General features: G+C 40.6%; 2 protein-coding genes across 14 annotated transcripts in view; one reads left to right on the top strand and one right to left on the bottom strand.

Moving 5' to 3' along the window:
• Window positions 1-19,066, bottom strand: part of LOC130356430 (uncharacterized) — a 628,644-nt gene that overhangs the window by 267,351 nt on the left and 342,227 nt on the right. The gene's annotated exons all lie outside the window — the stretch shown is intronic.
• The window catches only part of LOC130356428 (membrane cofactor protein-like), a 63,528-nt gene that overhangs the window by 27,758 nt on the left and 16,704 nt on the right, over window positions 1-19,066 (top strand). For 6 of the 13 annotated variants that reach the window (XR_008888878.1, XM_056557969.1, XM_056557966.1 and 3 more), the window contains exons 2-10: window positions 689-780; window positions 1,186-1,377; window positions 2,057-2,153; window positions 4,908-4,987; window positions 6,359-6,541; window positions 9,921-10,103; window positions 11,148-11,204; window positions 12,705-12,803; window positions 16,765-16,791. Coding sequence is in view for 12 of the 13 variants with exons in the window: in XM_056557969.1 (XP_056413944.1) it covers window positions 726-780; window positions 1,186-1,377; window positions 2,057-2,153; window positions 4,908-4,987; window positions 6,359-6,541; window positions 9,921-10,103; window positions 11,148-11,204; window positions 12,705-12,803; window positions 16,765-16,791 (973 nt within the window). In the remaining variant the exon portion in view is untranslated. The remainder of the gene's footprint in view (window positions 1-688; window positions 781-1,185; window positions 1,378-2,056; window positions 2,154-4,907; window positions 4,988-6,358; window positions 6,542-9,920; window positions 10,104-11,147; window positions 11,205-12,704; window positions 12,804-16,764; window positions 16,792-19,066) is intronic. The other 7 variants (XM_056557968.1, XM_056557974.1, XM_056557971.1 and 4 more) reach the window with 2 other exon arrangements.

Raw genomic sequence — 19,066 nt, 5'->3', positions numbered from 1 at the left:
ATACAGTCTGCAGAGCGCCACAGCGCTTGTCAGGTCCGGCCCTGCTTGCCTGAAGACGGGCTAAGGGCCGGAAAAATTCACCTGCCCGAAACTGCATGTCCCGGGTGTCGGGCGATAGGAATTCCACATCCCTGCACTGTACATCGTTGGGGAGCGGAGCATGCCGCCCGCTCGCCTGCTTAATAAATTCTGATGGGCTCGGGTCTCAGAAGTGAGACCTGGTGCGATCAATCCCTCAGCCCCTGTACTACTGCCCCCAACATGGAACAGACCCTGTTCCATGATGGGGGTAGGATTCACTCGGTTTTGATTAATTTCTGGACAGCTCAGAGCTGTCTGGTTTTTGTGAAGCAAATTTCACACATTTTCTGGTGAGTTTTTCATCATACTCTGAGTGTTTTTTCTTTTTTGTTGGGTACATGCCCCTTTTTCGGCTAACCACGCCCATTTTGACATGTTTAAAAAGAACACTCTGATGGTATTTTGTGTCGGGAAATTGTGTCGCACAAAGTGTCTTATGGGCTATGCGACACAAATGTTGTCATACAACCCGAGAGAGTCGGGTTGACATTAGTAAATCAGGGCCAGTGTGGGTTAATGTTTTTACATATAGATAACAGGAGTCAGTTGCTACTGTACAACATTTATTTCAATATCTAACGTTGTGTTTTGTTTTCTCTGTTAATAGTATTCCTGAATTACTTTGTAAACACAGAAAATACTCCATGGAATACCACTGGATAATCTTACTGCTTCCAGCCTTCTTTGCTCGTAGTCATGGTAAGTTATGTGTTTCTGTCCTTATTCATACACACTTGTTTATAAAGGCATGTGTAATAAAACCATTTTATACATTATTAGGAAAATAATGAGAAATGTTATTGTGAAGTAAGCATTTTACATGTTGTATAGTTTGGGATGATTCAAATGAGTGACGTCCTATTCCTGACAGATGTCTCAGTAATCGCCTTGATACAGAGATTGTTGAAGTCAGTGCGATCATTGACCCTATAGGGTGAGTGGCCAGTGCTTCGTGGAAGCAGCGCTGCGCCTCCTTAGTTCTCAGCATCATGGGAGTACTGTGGGTCAGACTCAACCGATCAGAAAATAAAGCATATTTTAGCAGTATAAGATTTTTTTTATCTGAATCCTATTTACAAGCAGATTTGTTTTTGTTGTTACTAGGTTCCTGCGGTGCACCCCCCAGGCTGGACTTTGCAGGGCTGGACCCAGAGTTTATTGATAAAGATAATTTCCCTCTTGATGCACGGGTAAACTATACCTGCCGACCTGGATTTATAAAGATCCCTGGAACCCAAAATTTTATAACTTGCTTAAGTGGCTCAACGTGGTCTACTCCTCAAACATTCTGCCAACGTGAGTTTTCTTTAGTGTTAGTACTCTTTATTATCTCAGTGAAAGTAAACACTTGCACCCCCCCCCCCCAAAGTAATTTGCATGCAAAGTAATGTGCATGAGTTTGTGCATGCAATTTTTTTTTATATTATAATAATAATAATGTTGATAATAATATATATACTGTACATTGCAGTATTTGGGGTATGGCATCTGCAGCAATTCAAGTCTGTAGAAATTGATGGCCTGTTCTCAGGATGTCCCAACAAAGTTCAATTGGTGGGAGTCTGACTCCTGGCCCTGCGGTTTACCTGCACTTATTCTTGCCGTATTTGCAACATTGCCGTACATTTTATTGCAGCAGTGCAAAAAATTTCATTTTTTCCCCTATTTACACTGATACAATGTTGCGGCCACCCATTACAGTACAGTAATTCAAGTACAAGTGCAGGTAAACATTGAAGAGGCTTGCAAGAGTGATGTAGCCCCTCCAAACAGCTGATCACCAGATATGCCAGAAATGACCATCAATTTTGACAGGCTGCAATCAACCATCACATTCATTTAAGAGGTCACTTTTTTATTCTTGACTTCCTGTAATGGTAAATTGTTTTGCTAAAGATAACCTGCTATTCTGTCTTTACTATTATGTCGAATATACATTGTGTGCACTTCATTGTTGTTTGTTTTTTTTTCCCAGGACGACAATGTCCTAGTCCTACTGATATACCAAATGGAAAAATGGAAATTACAGATACGTTGTTTGGATCTAGGGTGAACTATACTTGTGATCTTGGGTGAGGTTTTTTTGTGTTTACATTTTTATGTAAGTATTGTGTAGATTTATGAGGGTAAATCTAAAAAACAAGCATCGCAACCTGTAAGACTGTTCTGTTGGTTGCCGTTACCTCTGCCAGGAGAGTGGGTGAGACACAGGCCTTAACGCTTAAAGAACCTTACTGTACTGTGCTATAAGGCAGGACTAGTTTTAAACTTAAACCACCCTTTCTTGCTAAGGTGGAAACAAATTTCCATCGGTCTCAAGATATCGTTTTACCTACCTTTTGCAATAATCAAAAAAACTAAGAAAAAGTATTCTATACTCTAGATGTTAGAAGATCATTGATTCCCTACCTGGAAGTTATAAAGCCTTGGAGAAAACATTCTAATCTTTTTCTACACAGGCCTTAGCTGTCTCCTAGGCTGAGAGAGCCTCAATCTCTTTACAACAGATTTGCAGAGCTTCTATGTGGTGGTCTCCGTACAAATTCATGAGTCCATCATGACAGCACCCTTTAATTCCCATCCCTTCTATGTGCATAAGTATTAATACACCATAATACTTATCCACATGGAAGGGGGCAGGAATTAAAGGGTGCTTTCATGATGGACTCGAATTATTGGTAAATTATCATTCTAACTTTTCAGACTGCCATCATGACAGCACCACCATGGTCAACATATGCCCACTCCCATCTCCCCTTGCATTTTCAAAACTACATCTCCCAGCATGCCCGGATAGTGAGGACATGTTGGGGGTTGTAGTTTTGCTAATGTTAGCAGGCCACAAGTTGGAGACTGCTTTGTTAGGATGCAGCAATCCTAAGGGCATGCCGGGAGTTGTAGTTATGCTAATGTTAGGGGAGATGTGAGTGATGCAGGCGGAGAAAGAGGAGAGTGGCACGGGCAGAGATGTGAGGAGTGGCACACACTGCTGGGAGTTCTGCAACAGCAGACATCAGCTGTTTTTCCCCAGGGTGCTCCTAGCATCACTGAATACTGTACTGTAAGTGATGCTTGGAGTGCACTCGGGAAAACTGATGTTGGCAGTTGCTGCACTGGCTGGGCTGCTGCAATGACTGCGTTTGGTGGGGGAAGGGAAGGTGTTTATGGAAGAAAGGAGTTCGTCTCATGATGCCTTGTCCATGAGGCCGGGTGACTTGCAGGTGTCCCACTAGGTATGGACCCCCTTGGTGGTGGGATTTTCAGGGGCCATTTTCTTTATTAAATATTAAAATATATATTTTTCTTTAAGTTAAAGGAAACAAACCTGTACGTACATCCCACCCCTCTCTGCAGTGTCCAGTTATGATGCTCCCTGTCTCTGGTGTTCACCTTTTCCTGGTACTGAGGGTCAACTGCAGCTCAGCCAATCTAAACTTGTAAACTTGTGACACCATTCTGGAACTTTAATGTTCAGCATTAAGAGTGTGTTCACACATACAGGATCCTGCGCAGAGAGAATCAGGCTCCCGCAATCTATATCTTATCCCTGATTCTTTGGATAGGGAATAAGTTATATTTCCCTGTACTACTCCTTTTAAAGGGGTTCTCCAGCATTAAAAAAACAAACAAAAAAAAACAGTGCCACTTGTCCTCGGGTTGCAAGGGTGATGCTGTTTCTGTAAGTTAGCAGCGATCGCTTTCTATCCTTGGATAACTCCTTTAACCAGGCTTGTTCTAATGATTGATAGGGGTTGGCCCCTACTAATACAATACCTTTTATCTCTTCCTACCATCTATGAATACAAAAATATGCAAATTAGCTCACCACGTTCACAGGTAGTGTGTCCTGCAAAACAGCTCAGGCTTCAGTTAAGAAGTCTCAGAACTGATTGGGATTTATGCCAAGCCAGAACTCTCTCCAGAAGGAAAGAGGACCCGTCTGCAGACAGCTGTTTCGGGGTCCTTGCCCCTCGTCCATTCAGAGCAAGGTGATCTGGCTTGGCTGAGGTGAGAGGCCTGTGACTAGGTAAATGGGGTCAGTACTTTCCTCAGGTAGAGGACACCACTTCTGGTGTAAAGCGGAGATTGAAGTAGGCCATATAGCATCTATGAAGAAAGTCCTGAGCTGCTAGTCAGTAAGAAAGCAGCTCTCTTGACTGAAGTTGTCTTCAGGATTTTTTGGGTTTCATAATAGTTGTAGTAGGATTATGTTGTTTGAGATTAATGTATAATAAGAATTGTAACTAAATTATGTTAACTAGAGATTTCTTATTTTTTTATTAGAGATTTTAATCTGTACTAATAAGCATAGTTTTTATTTTGTTAAATGCATGCTTTATGATACAATTACTCATAACCAAAAAAAAGTTAAATAATTGATTCTTGTTTAATCAACAATAGCTTAAAAATCAATCATCAATTCTGTGATCATGCAGCTACCAGGAAAAGGACACAAGGAGCCCATAAGAGATGAAGCATCACATTGACTTTTTGTTCTAGCAAACAGCAGAGATCACATGTAGTAATATGCCATAATCGTCTGTCCTGAGACAGTCCTTTGTTGTGCCCTTTTACAATGTGTCCAAATGTAGCGTGTATTAGAATTGTCTATAAATAATAGGTTGTAGCATTCCAGATATCAGTATCTTGACCATCGGTTTTACTGATATTTAAAGTAAAAATTGAGCTTAGGTGATAATTACCTTAGGATCAGGTGAAAGAGAGAACGATGTAACCATGGCCGTAAGAAACAGATTTGCTACTTAGAAACTTAGCTCTCTGTGGATAGTCCCTTGATGTATTTTACTGTGTTTGATGTATTTTAGATACCGCATGTTAACGAAAAGGAACTATATAGAATGTCAGGCAGATGGAACATGGAGTACTCCGGTCCCCGTATGTGAAGGTAAAGTCGAAACTGTGGAGATGTGATATTTATTTGCATTTAAAATGCTTTAGTTAACTCACAGAAGCTGTATGGGCAGTTGTGGACATTTGGCTCCTCTGAACACTCATTCAGCTGACATCCTTCCTGTTTAGAAGAGCCTTTACATTTACTTGTAGAACCAATCTGTTGGCTTCCAGTGGGCTGTAGGTCATAATCTTTGAGTAGGTGTAATGTGAAAAGGGAAATAATGGACGTAGGTAGGCAGTAAGTTTACACATGAAGCTTAAGTGCTCTTCTTGCAATAAAATACTCTTCTCGTTGGCCTGTAGTAGTGAAAAGTCAGATAGTACGAGTATTGTAAGCCATGCAGGGTGGTTTTCCTGCTGGAACAAAGTCCTCAGGCTTTTTCACGGTGTACCACAGATAGAACGGTAAACCAATAGGTTCTGAATGCAGAGTTAAATGCTTAGATAAAAAGTATAGTATGTGACTCTCTGAGAGAAATATACAGAAAATTCTAGGGGAAAAACTCTTCCTGAAAATAAAAGTTGAACTTGTGCAGAGTTTATGCGCACCACTTATGCCTGTCTGCATCTATGTACTGTTTTCTTACAAAATTATCAAAACCAGACAAAAAAAAAACACAATCTAGATGCAAGCAAACATCTGGTTTGCAAAGTTGGCAAATAGACTTAATAAGCATAGGTGATAAATGGATCAGAATCTGCTCTTCTCAAACTGATAAGGGTAATAAATCTGGGAAGTAAACGGTTTTAAAGGGGTTGCCCTAGTAGCCTTCTGTATCAGAGAGCTCTGTCTGTGGCTATGTGTCTGCTGATCATTGGCTTCCCAGAGCTGTAGATCACAATGCCGCTCAGCCAGTCACTAACTACGGTGGTGTCCGGTACTGGTTACCTAAGAAGTAGACTCTATGCTCTGCCGCTCAGGAAAATCCTGTGTCGCCAGAAAGGGCGCTCTGATACCGGAGACCACAAGGGAGCGGGGAAGGTGAGCTGAAGCTTTTATTTTATTGGGCAGCCTGGGCACAATAGTAAAACTAAAACAATTCACCTGGCAACCCTCTGCAAATCTCCGGCTCCAGCGATGTCCCGCCTCGGCCAGCAGTAGGCTGGGCAGCAGTCTGATGCATTAAGCCTAATGCATCACATTGCATAGTAAAAAAAAAAGAAGAATTCCATGAGACTTCTTAAAGTCTTCAAATGAATGCTGCATTTTTAATATTGGACTTAAACCTGGTATCTTTTAGAAATTGTCTACACTACATCCTTGCATCCAGTGAAATGGTGAAGTATAAAAATGTGCCAAGAGAGCCATTACAAAGGGTTGTTGCATATATTAAAGGTATTTTTATTTTTTATTTTTTTGCAGTCCAGGTGTGTCCCCCCCCAGATGCAATTCCAGATGGAAGGTATGATCCAGATGAAGAGGAGTACAATTATCAGGCTGCTATAAAATATTCATGCCTTAATAACAAAGCAACACTTATTGGGGAATCTACTTTATCCTGCACGGCCTATGGAAACTGGAGCTCAGATCCTCCACGTTGCAAAGGTTCAAAACGTTTATTTTACCACCTTAGATACATCGATTGCTTATCCTTTTAGTCACTTCTTTGCAGTTGTGCAAATTAAGCATAAGTGTTCTCAGAGATTTAAGAAGTCATAAGCATTGGGGCAGATTTATCAAAACAGCTTGAAAATTTAAAGCTGAGCTGCAATGGACAATAAAGAAGAATATATATTTTTTTCTTTTTTTGATCCCGAAGGCCAATTTTTTGTGCTTATTTGATTGGCAGTACACCCGTTACCAATTAGAAATGGATGTGGCTTTGCGTCCAAAGAGTCCAAAGAGCTTAGTAAACAGGTTGACACTTTGCCTAATTTGGACAGTAAAACTTTTGTGTGTGTTGATTCCAATGCCAGTTGTAAATCTACAAGCAGGGTTGAATAGACAGAAAAAAACACCCTGATGAGTGGCGCTCACAGTAAGCATACCCCCAGACCACCCAGCGCATTTCTGTTGCAGTGTAGCTTGCAATGTCCGCTGGGGAGGGTATGTGAGCAAACAAACAGAACATGATGTGGTAGAAACCACAGCACAGCACCTTTTTTTTATAGCTTTGTTAGTAATGCGCAAACATCATATTAGCAGCCCTAACCTGTGCAACAATTGACCACCAAAATATATGGACTAGTAGGGCTTCTAGAGACAATAAAGGACACAGTTAAAAAAAAAAAAAATGTACAAATGTTCAGGTAAACTCACCCTGGAGGGATAGGTTCTAAAATACCTCAAGGTAATAAGCATGAGCGGACATGAAAACACATCCTATTACTAAATTAATTGTCTGTGGCCTCTTTCACCTTTTACATTTCTTTTTGCCTGGCACGCTGATTATTATTTATTTATTTTTTTTCTTCTTCTTTCTTTTATATATATATTTAGCCCACTGCACCTATCAGTGCCCATTGCCAGTATATTTATACTTCTCTCCAGCCTTTCACATATTTGGTATGCCCTGGGTACACAAAGCTTTGTACAAATATCTCTAACAGCCATACATACATCATTTTTTCACAATTCCTCCTTAGGAAATGTGCACTATCCATGGTATTGGACTAGCAGGGCGAGTGTTTACAACGGAGCTGTAACACGTTCCCCTCCAGTGGCAGGGGGGAGCATCCTTGGCATCCAGCCTGCCGGTTCAGCACCGCCATGCTTGACAAGTGCGGACACATTAGGATGACGTCACTTGCCACCTGGCATTTTGCACTTATAAAGCACAGCCGGACAATCGCTTTCAGTCTGCCATTGCATCCCTGGAAGTATGCCAGAATTTGTCCTTAGTCAGGATAGCGGTACATACGGCACATTGGTTGGACATTCCTGCCATCTGTCTATGTGCTACTATAGAGACTCCATTATTTTGTATTATGGCTAGTATTTGGGAATTTATACCCCACCACACCACAGGGTGAGTTGTTTACCTGAAAATTTGTACATTCCTTCATTGTCTGTAGTATACTCTGTGCCCTACTTGCTATGTGTCCACTTATTATGGTGGTCAGTTGTTGCACAGGTTAGAGCTGTTACTATGATGTATACGCATTACTGACCTAGATATAAGGTATTGTACTGTGGTTACTACTACATCAGTGGTTCTCAATCTGGGGTACAAGTACCCCCAGGGGTACTTAGCAGTTCTCCAGGGGGTACTTGAAGAAAAAAATCAGTAATGACAGCCACTGGTCTGGACCACTTTGAAAAAAATGGTAGGCTGACGTCACTGCACCGAGGAGCGGAGCAGGAGGACAGCAAAGGGGAAGTGCAGTCACTGGGCTGCTGTGGGCAGTAACTACCACTTTGTTGCTCCACTGCCCCTGCAGACAGAGCAATAGGTCCCCAGACCAAAGGTGCAGTGGAGCACAATGTGGGACAGTATCTTGGCCTTTAACTATATATGGGGGCCTACAGCTATATTTGGGTGCACAGAGGTGGCCTATGAACTTTATGGGGACTCAAAGCGTTCTGTGGAGAAATCTTAATGGTGGTCTAGGCCAGATAGTGAAGAAAAGTAAACGACTCCGGTTAGAGAAGAAGTCACCTGTAAATTGGGGGACTGGGGAGATACGGAGAGGAACAGGGGGCCTGTTATAGAGGAAAGTAAAGAATATGAATTATACTATAATCATTACAAAATGTCGCTAGTATGGGTTTACAATTTTTTTGGGAATGAGCTGTCAAGGGGTACCCGGGCAAAAAAGTTGAGAACCACTGTACTACATCACATTCTGTTGGTTCTTGCTCACATATCCTCCAGTGGTTTCTCCTCTCTGAGGAAGTTGCAAGCTGCATCGCAACAGAAACTCCTTTGTTGGTCTGTGGGTATGCTTTCTGTGAGCTCCATACTATCTAGTCCATCCTGCTTGTAGATATACAACTGCGGCATTTTGATTAGTCTGCAGGACTGGTGTCTTCTCCCTATGGTTTTTAGCAAGGATAATTTTTATTCTTTATGCAAATACACATACTGGTGAGTTTGGGTATTTTGAATTTCTGCATTTTATTTTACTTTGGTACTATTCAACGGGGTCTAGTTTCTGCTCTTTTAGAGCGCATTTTGTACCCAGCATGTCAACTGGTCGAAAACACGCCCCCTTCATTCATCTCTATGGGAGAGGCAGAAACTCACAAACACACGGTCTCTGCCTCTCCCATGGAAATGAATGGAGGGGGTGTGTTTGGACCAGCTGACATGCTGTGTGCGAAACGTCATATACAGGAGCTTGACATCATCTTTAAATGAGTACTCCAGTATATGAAAACTTATCTGCATAGGGGCTAAGTTTCAGATGGCGGGGGGTCCGACCCCATGGGATCTCCCATACAGGGCCCCGGCAGTCATCAGCAAGGCGTGTCCAACAACTTAATGATGCGGCAGCCGACACGCCCCTTCAAAACATCTCTATGGGAGAGCCAGGGTGCTGCATTTTTCAGTCTCCGGCTATGCCATAGAGATGAATTGAGGGGGCGTGTCGGCCACCGCGTCATGCAGTGTTTGAAACGCTATTTCGGCAAAGAGCCGGTGGCCCCCGTATAGGAGATCGCGGGGAGCCCCAGCGATCAGACCCACTTCGATCTAAAACTTATCCCCCATCCCTAGGATAAGGGATAAATTAGCATATCCAGGAGTACTCTTAAGTTTTATGAACTTCAAGTACAGCTATTGTTCACTTTAAATATATTTTTGGGCCACAGATTGCCATTATTTATCTGTTTCAATATTTCCTTTTGATATTTTTCTGCAAAAGTTAGCTATTTTATTGTATAACCTACATAACACATGTTTCTTGTGAAGGGTTTTGAGTGGTTTTGTGTATATTTTATTTATTTATTTAGATTTATTTTTTAATTGTGTTTTTTCTTGCAGTGGTTGAATGTTTGAATCCAGATGTGAAAAATGCACGAAAAATATCTGGGTTTATTGGACCATACATTCTAAATTCTGCTGTAAGATTTGAGTGTTTACCTGGTTTTATCATGGATGGAGAACCTTTTGTAAGATGCAATGTTAGTGATCAGTGGGAACCTCCTCTACCTACTTGCCGCAGTAGTAAGTATCCTTTTACTCACCTTACAGTTATCACTGTCAAATTGTGGTTTGGCATTATTATGCATCAAAAAAAATATATAATAATTCTGCCCAACCAGTATACCAGTGTAAAAATAAAAGATCAGATAATCAAGTAAATGAAGAACTGATAGCTTCTCTCAACATACTTCTCTCTTTAAAGAGATCATGTAGGAGAAGGCTATAATGGCGATAAATCTCAAACCCTTGTACTTCCATCGGATAGCGTGCATCCCAGACACAAAGGACCTCTCTTTTTGGTTGGCAGTTAGTAACATGGCATACTTACAGTTTCTTAAAGGGTCCCATTCTCATGGTTTCAAGTGTTAGTTAACAGTATAGATAGATACCGTCGAAAAGGCCTATCACTGTTGGCTCATTACTTTAGATGGAACAAACCTAATTAAACAGTGACTATATATGATCTTTTTTCTTTTATTTATTTATATATATATATATATATATATATATATATATATATATATATATATATATATATATATATATAATATATATATATATAATATATTTTTTTTAAATTTTTTTTTTTTATGGTATACATTTTGCCAGTACTCAAGTGGCATAGACAAGTAGCCCGCCACAGTATATTTTGAAATACGTTTTTGTCAGTATCCTAATGTATGCCGTTGACATACATAAAAAATGTGATATGAATGGGGGCCCTTGTTTGCATAAGTTACATGACTGTTTTGTAATTAATAGGATATAGGAACCTTCACACGCTGGTCTTAAGTAAAATCATCTGCATGCCCGTTAATATATCAGGCTCGTCTCAATCTGTGACTATTGTATGTCAGTCTTCTGGTTTAATAAATCTAAGTACCCCCCCCCCCCAACCCTTCCCCAAAACCCCCTTGTGTGTGTTTTTTACCACTCCGCATTGCTGCAGCTCCATAAACTAACAGCTTTTTGTGTGTGCTTGTCTGCATTTATAACTAGTAACATGCACCTGCTGGTAAAATCGCTGAAGCTTACCTATTTGTTGCCCCTGTTTATTGACATTAGGTGCTACTACTCGCAGTCCAACAACAACAACAAAGGTGAAAGAGACTGAAAAGGAAGGTAAATCTCAACTCTAATGAGTAATAATCAAAAGAATAACTAAGTACTCAATTTGATAATTCAATGAAGTAAAGCACACTTGCCTTAATTATAAGTTATGCTGATCATCAAAGCCGTGTTTATTGTGGAGACTAAATTAGGCCAATTTGCCCAGCATGAAATCCCTGGCTTATGGGTTTGTGATTTACACTTGAAGGAATTGCCCAGCTACAAATTTTTCTAAAAAACATTTTGTTTCCTTAAACAAAAAAAAAACTTCTCTATCTCTGTCCCCATTGCCTCTGGGACAAGTAAGTTGTGTAAGGTTACATGTTGCCTGAGAGTGATAGGAGTGTGGTTACTGCAATCCAGTGGTGTAGTTATTAGGGGGGGCAGGTGCCATTTCACTGCACCAACATACACCTATAGTCTGTACTCGCTTCTGTGCTGCCCACACGGGGTGGGGCGTGGGGGGGGGGGGGGGGGGTGTCAGAGCACAGCTAAGCTTCAGGCACCAAAGGAAGCCTGCCACTCTAGTGCCCGATGCCTGGCTGCGCTGACTCCAACTACCCCCTTAAGTGTACGTCAGCGAGGCAGGAAGCACCAGCATTGCGCCTTCCTTCTGGCCATCAGTTACCAAAGCAGTGATTGCATTCCAATAGGAGGACAGTGGCAATCACCACATTCCTATCAGCATGTATAGGCTGCCTGAGAACAACCACACTCTTGTCACCCTCAGCAGATTGTACAGGAGAAAAATAAATTGTTTTATGTGTGCTGTGGCCCCTTCAGGGGTCAGTCAGTCAAAGGGATACTAACTCTGGTCCTCTGCAGCTCCCTTTCCAGCAAGTTGTTTCCTCTCTTCTCTCTGCTTCTAAGATAACATTTTTCAGCAGGACCTGCCTATTTCACTAGCTGAGACAAAGCCAAAAGTGGTCAGCAGTCGGCAACTGGAAATTAATAAAATGGGAGCTGTGATGACTGGGCTAGATAAATATCCTTTTTTTTTATTTTCAAAAAGAACATACTTTCCATAGAGGTCCAACAACAGGAATCGGGGGATGTGTGATTATACTGACATGCCATTACATACAAGTAATCCTAGATTTTATCCAGGGGCCTCTGTCAGGGGCCCCTGGATAGTTTCTAGAAACATGTGGAGAGTAACTTGATGAAATTGGGTAACAAAGTTAAAAATTTACAAAAACAATATTGAGGTACCTTTACACGTCCGGATCCGAAACGTATTTTGATGCTGTGGATCCACAGACAACGGACCCCTACATTGTGCCTCAAACTGTGCATGCTCGTACGCTGCGATGTGTGAGTTGCCACGCTCATGCGCAGTGCACACATGGCGGTGGCTCCCCCTCTCTCTGAGCTAGGCCGAGAGCTGCTGCGATGTATGAGGATGCTGCGCATGCGCACGGCAACTCGCATCGCAGCGCGTCTGCTCGTAGCGGCAGATAGCAGAACACTAAATCTCTTCTATCTTATTATTAACCTCTTTATTGACATCAGGAATTGTTACTCAGAGTCCAGCAACAACAAAGACGACTAATACTGTGAGTAACAACTCAAGTCCAGCAACAACCAAGAAGAAAGAGACTGAAACTGGAGGTAAATCTCTACTCCAGTGTTAATAGTCCAAAGAATAGCTAAATTCTTTCTTTATTTAAAATATTTTTCCATAGTGACTCAATTTGTATTTGAGAAGACATTATTAAAATGGGCTTAGTTATTCTTTAGGTGAAGGAGTAAGACTTAAGTGCTGCATGCTGACTACGCTCCTAACTCTTTATTGCTTTCTATTAACCCAATTAAATGTCTCCTTTTTGTCTTGAATGTGCCAACATGCTTTATTTGTGCTTGTCTTAGACCAAAAATGCACATTGACTAAACATGTTAAGGTTCAGTAACGTACATCCTTTAATCTGGTTTTCAACCTAAGTACTACGGAGAAAAATGTTTAAAATTAACTGGTGCCAGAAAGTTATACTTGTAAATTACTTATTTAAATACATCTTAGACCTTCCAGTACTCACCAGCTGCTGTGTGCTTCAGAGGAAATTGTGTATTCTTTTCAGTAAGACACCGGTTACCCTGAGCAAATCCCTATAGCAAACCTCCTTTGGCTCGGACTCTGGCTTTACATAGAAGTAATTTATAAATCTTTATAACTTTCTGGCACCAGTTGATTTAAAAAAAAAATAATAATAAATCCCTCTGGATAAAAGCCAAATTCAGTCTCTACTAAACGGGCTAAGAAGCATAAAATCCTTGAGACTAATAATAAGTAGACATAAAAATAATTAGAAGTACATTAGATTTTCAGTATTTGTGTTGCCTTGCTAACTGACCACTGTCATACAATATCAATTTGCTCAATTCCTGAAAAAACTGCATTGACAAAATACAGACCTGATAGAACAAACTTTTAAAGTAAAAAAAAAAAATCCATATTAATGCACATTACTAAATCTAACCTTTTAAAATGACTGACTTCCCCGAAAATCCTCATTTTTGGGTTTTAGGAATTGATAAGCTAAGGTTTTAATATCTGTAGGTAAAAATCTGAGTGAATAAAATCCTAATCTTTTGTCCTGTAGCGCTCAGATTTTTATGTTCTGCTTATGTGTTCATTTGCATGACTCAAGGCTTTTTTTATTTTTTTACTTTTTTTTGCTTGTTCTTCAAAAGTAAAAGAAGACTCTATGGAATAAAAAAAAAAATGTATATATATATTGTTTTATTCCATAGAGTCTTCTTTTACTTTTGACGAACAAGCAAAAAAAAGCATTGAGTCATGCAAATGAGTGTGTGTGTGTGTGTGTGTGTATGTGTATATATATATATATATATATATATATATATATATATATATATATATATATATATATATATATATATATATATATATATATATATATATATATATATTAATTAATATATATATATAGTGTGACCCCTCGACCTACGATGGCCCCGACATACGATAATTTCAACATGCGATGGCCTCTCAGAGGCAATCACATGGTGAAGGCAGCAGCAACATACGATGCTTTTTTATGTCGGGGCCATCGCATAAAAGGCTATCCGGCAGCGCTGACTGCTTCAGCTGCTGCCGGATAGCCGTTTACGGTGCCCCGTGTGCTCTGGTGATGGTCACTCACCTGTCCTCGAGGCTCCGGAGCATCCTCTTCGGGATCCTCTGCATCGTCGGCGCTCTCCATCGACGTCATCACGTCGCTGCGCATGCCGTCCCGTCATCCAATGGGAGCGGCGTGCGTAGCGACGTGATGGCGGGGACGGAGAGCGCGGTTGCCGGGGAAGCAGAGGCCTTGCCAGAGCATCGGGGACGTGGCGACGGCGACATCCTGGGCAGCGGTGACGGTCCGGAGCGGCGGGGACAGGTGAGTACAACTTTCTCTAACAGTGGTCTACAACCTGCGGACCTCCAGATGTTGCAAAACTACAACACCCAGCATGCCCGGACAGCCAACGGCTGTCCAGGCATGCTGGGTGTTGTAGTTTTGCAACATCTGGAGGTCCGCAGGTTGTAGACCACTGTCCTATACTTTACATTGCACGGATCCCTCAACATACGATGGTTTCCATCGTATGTTGAGGGACCACTGTATACACACACATACATACAGACCAAAAGTTTGGACACACCTTCTCAGAGTTTTCTTTATTTTCATGACTATGAAAATTGTAGATTCACACTGAAGGCATCAAAACTATGACTTAACACATGTGAAATTATATACATAACAAAAAAGTGTGAAACAACTGAAAATATGTCATATTCTAGGATCTTCAAAGTAGCCACCTTTTGCTTTGATTACTGCTTTGCACACTCTTGGCATTATCTTGATGAGCTTCAAGAGGTAAGTCACCACTTGAAGCTCATTAAGAGAATGGCAAGAGTGTGCAAAGCAGTAATCAAAGTAAAAGGTGGCTACTTTGAAGATCCTAGAATATGACATATTTTCACACTTTTGTGTTATGTCTATAATTCCACATGTGTTAAGTCAAAGTTTTGATGCCTTCAGTGTGAATCTACAATTTTCATAGTCGTGAAAATAAAGAAAACTCTGAATGAGAAGGGGTTTCCAAATATATATATATAATATATATATATATATATATATATATATATATATATATATATATATATATATATATATATATATATATATATATATATATATATATATATATATATATATATATATATATATATATAATATATATATATATAATATATAATATATATTTTTATATATATATATATATTTTTATATATATATATATATTTTTATATATATATATATATTTTTATATATATTTATATATTTTTATATATATTTATATATTTTTATATATATTTATATATATATATTTATATATATATATAATTATAATATATCTCATCGCTGTGGCCGGTGATGGGCTAAAGCTCCGTGTGACGTGCCGGGCTAAAAGGAAGTAAGAAGAATACAGCCCGGGGACCGAACACCTGTACCGGTGCTTCGGGGGCTCGTTGGCAGGTAAGAGAAAGTGCGTTTTCTTTTATTTTGCAGCCCGGACGGGATAAAATGAAAAAAGTGCGCGCCGGACTACTCCTTTAAGCCACGTCTTTACTGTATGGGAACAGGAGCTCTGTAAAATATATGCAAACCGATTGCACGGCCTGTAAAATGTAGTTTAAATAAATATGGCTTTGATAGGTGGGCTTTTTTTTTTATCTTTTGTTCAACGGTCACACAAAAACTGTCATAGAAAAAGAGAATGGAGGTAAAATAAAAAAAATAACAATTTAGATTCTGCTAGGGAAACATCTGGTATGTATGTATGTACTCCTCATTTTGTAGATGTTACATGCCCAACCCTCACTCCATGCTATAAAATAGCTCCAGCTATGAGGAGCGATTAATGGAGTTACAATTGTTTAGTCTTGAGAAGAGACGTTTAAGGGGGGATATGATAAACGTATATAAGTATATAAATGGCCCATACAAAAAATATGGAGAAAAATTGTTCCAGGTTAAACCCCCCAAAGGACGAGGGGGCACTCCCTCCGTCTGGAGAAGAAAAGGTTTAGTCTAAAGGGGCGGCCTTCTTTACCGTGAGGACTGTGAATTTATGGAACGGTCTACCTCAGGAACTGGTCACAGCAGGAACAATTAACAGCTTTAAAACAGGGTTAGATACATTCCTGGAACAAAATAACATTAATGCTTATGCAGAATTATAAAACTACATCCCTTCCCTTTATCCCCTTACATCCTTCCCTTCAAGCCCCTGGTTGGACTTGATGGACGTATGTCTTTTTTTCAACCATACTAACTATGTAACTATGTAACTATGTAAAGCAAATTCTGTCAATGGAATTTGTATGGACTACTAGTGTGGAACTTGGCATTTGTACTTTGTATAATTTAACAGCCTTTTTGTGTACAAAAGAAAAAATATTTTGTTTTTTCTTTTGTACTTTTTAGTTTTGTTCACGGATACTTAGAAGGTAAAATATTAATCTTTAAAATTATTTACTAAATTGTTTTTCTTGTTCTAGATGGAAGCAACGTTGGTGCTATTGTGGGTAAGACACATTTATTTATCTGCCCGTGTATATACATGTTTTTGCATGCCTAGCAGCACTTATTTAATGAATAAAACCACTTAATGTAGGTCTCCTTTAGGGTCTATTCACACATGTAGATTTGATGCGCAGGATTTTCTGCTGCTGAATGCCTGAACACAGCTTGAAATCCTGCGCATCAATTCTGCACATCAAATCTGCGCAGAATACTGTACGTGTGAATAGACCCTTACAGGGCATTGTTTTTTTACAGCATCCTTTTTGGTGTTTGTAAACACACTTACTGTTGTTTGTAGAGATGAGCGAACTTGCAGTAAATTTGATTCGTCACGAACTTCTCGGCTCGGCAGTTGATGACTTTTCCTGCATAAATTAGTTCAGCTTTCAGGTGCTCCGGTGGGCTGGAAAAGGTGGATACAGTCCTAGGAGACTCTTTCCTAGGAATGTATCCACCTTTTCCAGCCCACGGGAGCACCTAAAAGCTGAACTAATTTACCCAGGATTAGTCATCAACTGCCGAGCCGAGAAGTTCGTGACGAATCAAATTTACTGTAAGTTCGCTAATCTATAGTTGTTTGCTAAGTGTCTATATGCTAACTGCATTGTGCGTGGCGTGATATTCTGTATTTAAGATATTGGTGCACATTTAAAGGGGTACTCCGCCCCTAGACATCTTATCCCCTATCCAAAGGATAGGGCATAAGATGTCAGATCGCCGGGGACCCCGGGGATCACTGCTGCAGCACCCCGCTATCATTACTGCGCAGAGCGAGATCGCTCTGCACGTAATGACGGGCAATACAGGGACCGGAGCATCCGGCCCCTCGTGACATCACGCCCCGCCCTCGTCAATACAAGTCTATGGGAGGGGGCGTGGCGGTAGTCACGCCCCCCCCCCCCTGCCATAGACTTGCATTAAGGGGACGGGCCGTGATGTCATGAGGGGTGGAGCCATGACATCACGCTGCTCCGTCCCCTGTATCGCCCGTCATTACGCACAGAGCGAACTCTCTCTGTGCAGTAATGATGGCGGGGTGCCGCAGCAGCGATCCCCGGGGTCCCCAGCAGCGGATAAGATGCCAGGGGCGGAGTACCCCTTTAAGCTTTTCCTCATGCATTACCATACTCGGATGCGTTATGCACAGTAATTAGCACATTATAAATTTAGGTGCAAGCTTCAAAAAATGAAAAATAAAAATTGCCAGAAATGTAAAACACTTTTGAGTCCTGCACAGTGTATGTTCCGAAGATGAACTGAACAAAGTCTCTGTAAGTGTAGGGTCACACACAGCACATCTGCAGCATGTTTTATGCTGTGCATGTGCTGCCAGCAGTCAGTGACTGCTGAGGAAGTTACCAACTGCAGCAGGGTAGCTCTGTGTGTCCGCTCCTTACTGCCGGCGGGAAATCCGCCGCTATGATTGAATACACAGAGCTACCCAGCAGCTGGGAGCTCACTTTGCAGTCGCTCTGTGACTGCTGGTGGTGGGCGCATCCACAGCTGCAATTGGCTGAGGATGCACTGTGTGTGACCCTACTCTTAGGGTAGGTTTTACACGTGCTTATTTCTATCTGATCTTCTGTAGCAGATTTTGCTACCCAGTGAAGCCAATGGGCAGCAAAATCTGCAGCAAAAACATGCATTGTGAACGTATCCTTATACTGTGTAGTCCAAACAAAAGCTGTCTAGAGCAAGAGTGGTGCAGTTGCCCATAACATCCAATTGGATTGCTCTTTCCATTTTTAAACTGGTCGACTTTCTGTCTGTTTTTCTGGTCTTTCCGTTTACCCTGGCAACCGACAATCCTCTCATACAGTCTGCCTCAGGCAGACTCCTAACAGAGCATCGGTGTAACTAATCAATACTATGCAAAAGCACTGTATTGTTCATGATATAAGGTATTTAATAATCATGATCTAATTGCTTATAAAAGTCCCTAAAGAGGGACATAAAGCGTGAAAAAAAATTTAAATCATTAAATGCCCACGTTAATAAAATTCAAATCACCATTCTTTTTCCATTTTTCGAATATAGAATAAAAATGAACATATCTAAAATCTCCACGTGCAAAATTGTCCAAACTATTAGAATATAACATTATTGATCCTTTAATACACTGCCAAAGGCCAAAATTGCTGATTTTTGGTCACATCTTATCCCGGAAAAGTAGGAAGTCATCAAAAAGCCACATATGCAAAGTGATACAAAAAATAATAATAAATAAGGAGAAATCCATTTTGTTGCTTATAATGGTGATTTCTTATGTGCAAGGGA

This window comes from Hyla sarda, chromosome 2, assembly GCF_029499605.1.
Source record: "Hyla sarda isolate aHylSar1 chromosome 2, aHylSar1.hap1, whole genome shotgun sequence".
NCBI classification, from domain to species: domain Eukaryota; kingdom Metazoa; phylum Chordata; class Amphibia; order Anura; family Hylidae; genus Hyla; species Hyla sarda.
This window is presented reverse-complemented; position numbering and strand designations above follow the sequence as displayed.